The sequence below is a fragment of the Ursus maritimus genome, unplaced genomic scaffold, assembly GCF_017311325.1.
Source record: "Ursus maritimus isolate PB19 unplaced genomic scaffold, ASM1731132v1 scaffold_15, whole genome shotgun sequence".
Lineage (NCBI taxonomy): Eukaryota > Metazoa > Chordata > Mammalia > Carnivora > Ursidae > Ursus > Ursus maritimus.
In genome coordinates, this window is record NW_024423897.1 from 59,508,184 (window position 1) to 59,510,181 (window position 1,998).

The 1,998-nt window shown below is 60.4% G+C and overlaps 1 protein-coding gene across 1 annotated transcript in view; it reads right to left on the reverse strand.

Moving 5' to 3' along the window:
• The window catches only part of ICE1 (interactor of little elongation complex ELL subunit 1), a 58,383-nt gene extending 57,458 nt beyond the window's left edge, over nucleotides 1-925 (reverse strand). The window contains exon 1 of the mRNA XM_040630571.1: nucleotides 599-925. Within this exon, the coding sequence (XP_040486505.1) occupies nucleotides 599-682 (84 nt within the window). The 5' untranslated portion in view covers nucleotides 683-925. The remainder of the gene's footprint in view (nucleotides 1-598) is intronic.
• Nucleotides 926-1,998: the final 1,073 nt, after the last annotated feature.

Below are 1,998 nucleotides of genomic sequence, written 5' to 3' on the forward strand. Positions count from 1 at the left end.
GGTCTAGTTGGAAACAAGTACCTGGGACTATTCCCACTATCTCACAAGACTTGGGAGCCAGACACTAGTAACGCCTCTTTTGTCACTGTACAGAACAGTCCATTCTGCGGTTAGAAACTTCCAGTAACTGCAAACCTTTAATTGATTAATGACCTTCCGAGCCAACCCGCACGTCGCGCCTCCAGGCAAAAAATATTTCAGAATGAGCCAGAGCAATCGAAGATCTTACTCCTCAGAGAGATAGCTTCCCTCTGCATTTCACCCGTCACTCGTCAACTTCAAAGTCAGCTCTGGAGACCAGCCCCGAGACTCGCTAAGTGAAGGAAGGGGCCCTCCAGATCTCGCTCACTCCGCCCCCCCACCACCACCACAGCATCCCAGCAAATGAGTCCTGGGTTGCAAGCCTAAATAAAGTAAAAGAGGCGGTTCCCCCAAACAATTGCAGTAGAAAGGGGAGCAGGAAGGAGAGGAGGGGGAGCTTCCGCCGCGGAATGGGAGCAGAGCGCGGGGGCGCAGCCCGCGCGGCGAGACCCCCAACCCCGCGCCCTGGCCGGCCGACTGAGCTCCTCCGCGCCCTCGGCCCGGGAAGGCGCCGCACCTGCTGCAGGGAGGCGCAGCCCTGACACCGCGAGAGGTCCGCCGCCGTCCCGGGCGCCGCCGAGTGGGTCTCGCCCGGCATCATGGTGCCAACGCCGGGCCCTATGGGCCCGCGCGCTTCAGGGACCCGCGGCCTCGGCCCTGTCCTCCCTCTGCTGACGCCGCCGGGGCCGCCGCCTGCCAGGCCGCTTCCCGCCGAGTCCGGGCGGGTCCATCCGTGCACAGACGTCCCCGTGGAGCTGGCGAAGGGCTCTCCGAAACGGAGCCGCCTCGGGCACTAGAGAGAAACGCGACCCGGCGCGGCCCCCGAGCGCGACACCGCCCAGCCAGGACCCCGCCCCGCCCTAGCTCGCCCCGCCCCTCGCCGCGGCGTGAGGCTGCCCGAAGCGCCGCCTGAGCAAAATGCGATGGGGAGCCGGGCCGAGGCGGTGGGAGAGGCGCCCACAAAGGAAAAGTCAGGGAGATCAGCGGCACCGGAAGAGCACGCCTTGTGCTGTGTAGGAGGTTAATCTTTTATTGCCGGATTGCTGTGTGACAGGCTTTCCATTGACACCTAAAGCCTTCAGCGAGTGGGCGGTGACATCTTATGACGTCACTCAGGCGCCTGCTAGACTGGAAGGACCGGCACCCGGACGGGCAGGTGTGCGATTTGTAACCGGAGGGAACCGCTCTGTGCGAGTCCGGCCGGGTGCCCGGAGGAGGTGGAGGACTACGGTTCCCGACGCCCCGCGCGGCGGACGACCCCGAGCGATCGTCCGCGGCGCCCGGTGCCGCCGCGGTCCTCTCGACAGTGATCCTTCCTTCCTGCGGCACCGTCTTTCCACCTGGCAGCTCCCCGTCCCTGCTGTAGTCCATTTGTCGGCTTGCCAGACCCTCCCCGCGCGGCCCGAAGCCCAATCAGACACCATAGCCAGCCATCACCAGATTCCACGTTAATGCCTCTTTGAGATGGGAAAAAATAAAAAAATCCTCTCCCAGGCCGCAGTTACTGGGTAAATTCGGGTCCCGATCCTCATCTTGAACGAAGTTTTTCACTTTATCCCCCGCCACGAGAATCATCTTTTCAGGGATCACTGCCTTGCTCAGAAACTTCCTGAGGCTTCCCAGCGTCTGGTTATAAGGTCCAAATTCTTAGCATTCAGTACAAGCAATGCATGTGTTAAGTAGACGTCCAGACTGTACCAGCTCCTTCTAAAATGTTCAATATGGAATTGCAACTGGAAACAACCGTTCCAAGAAAGAAGTCTGATTCCTTCCCAAATGCCGCACCCCTGCCTTTTTGTACATAACCTGTGGCTGGCACTTACTGTGGAGTGAGGGACCAGGTATCTAGACCTGATAGCTGGATTCTCTGTCCCTGACATCTCTGGTGGCCCAGTACCTGAGAGAGTAAGTGTTCTG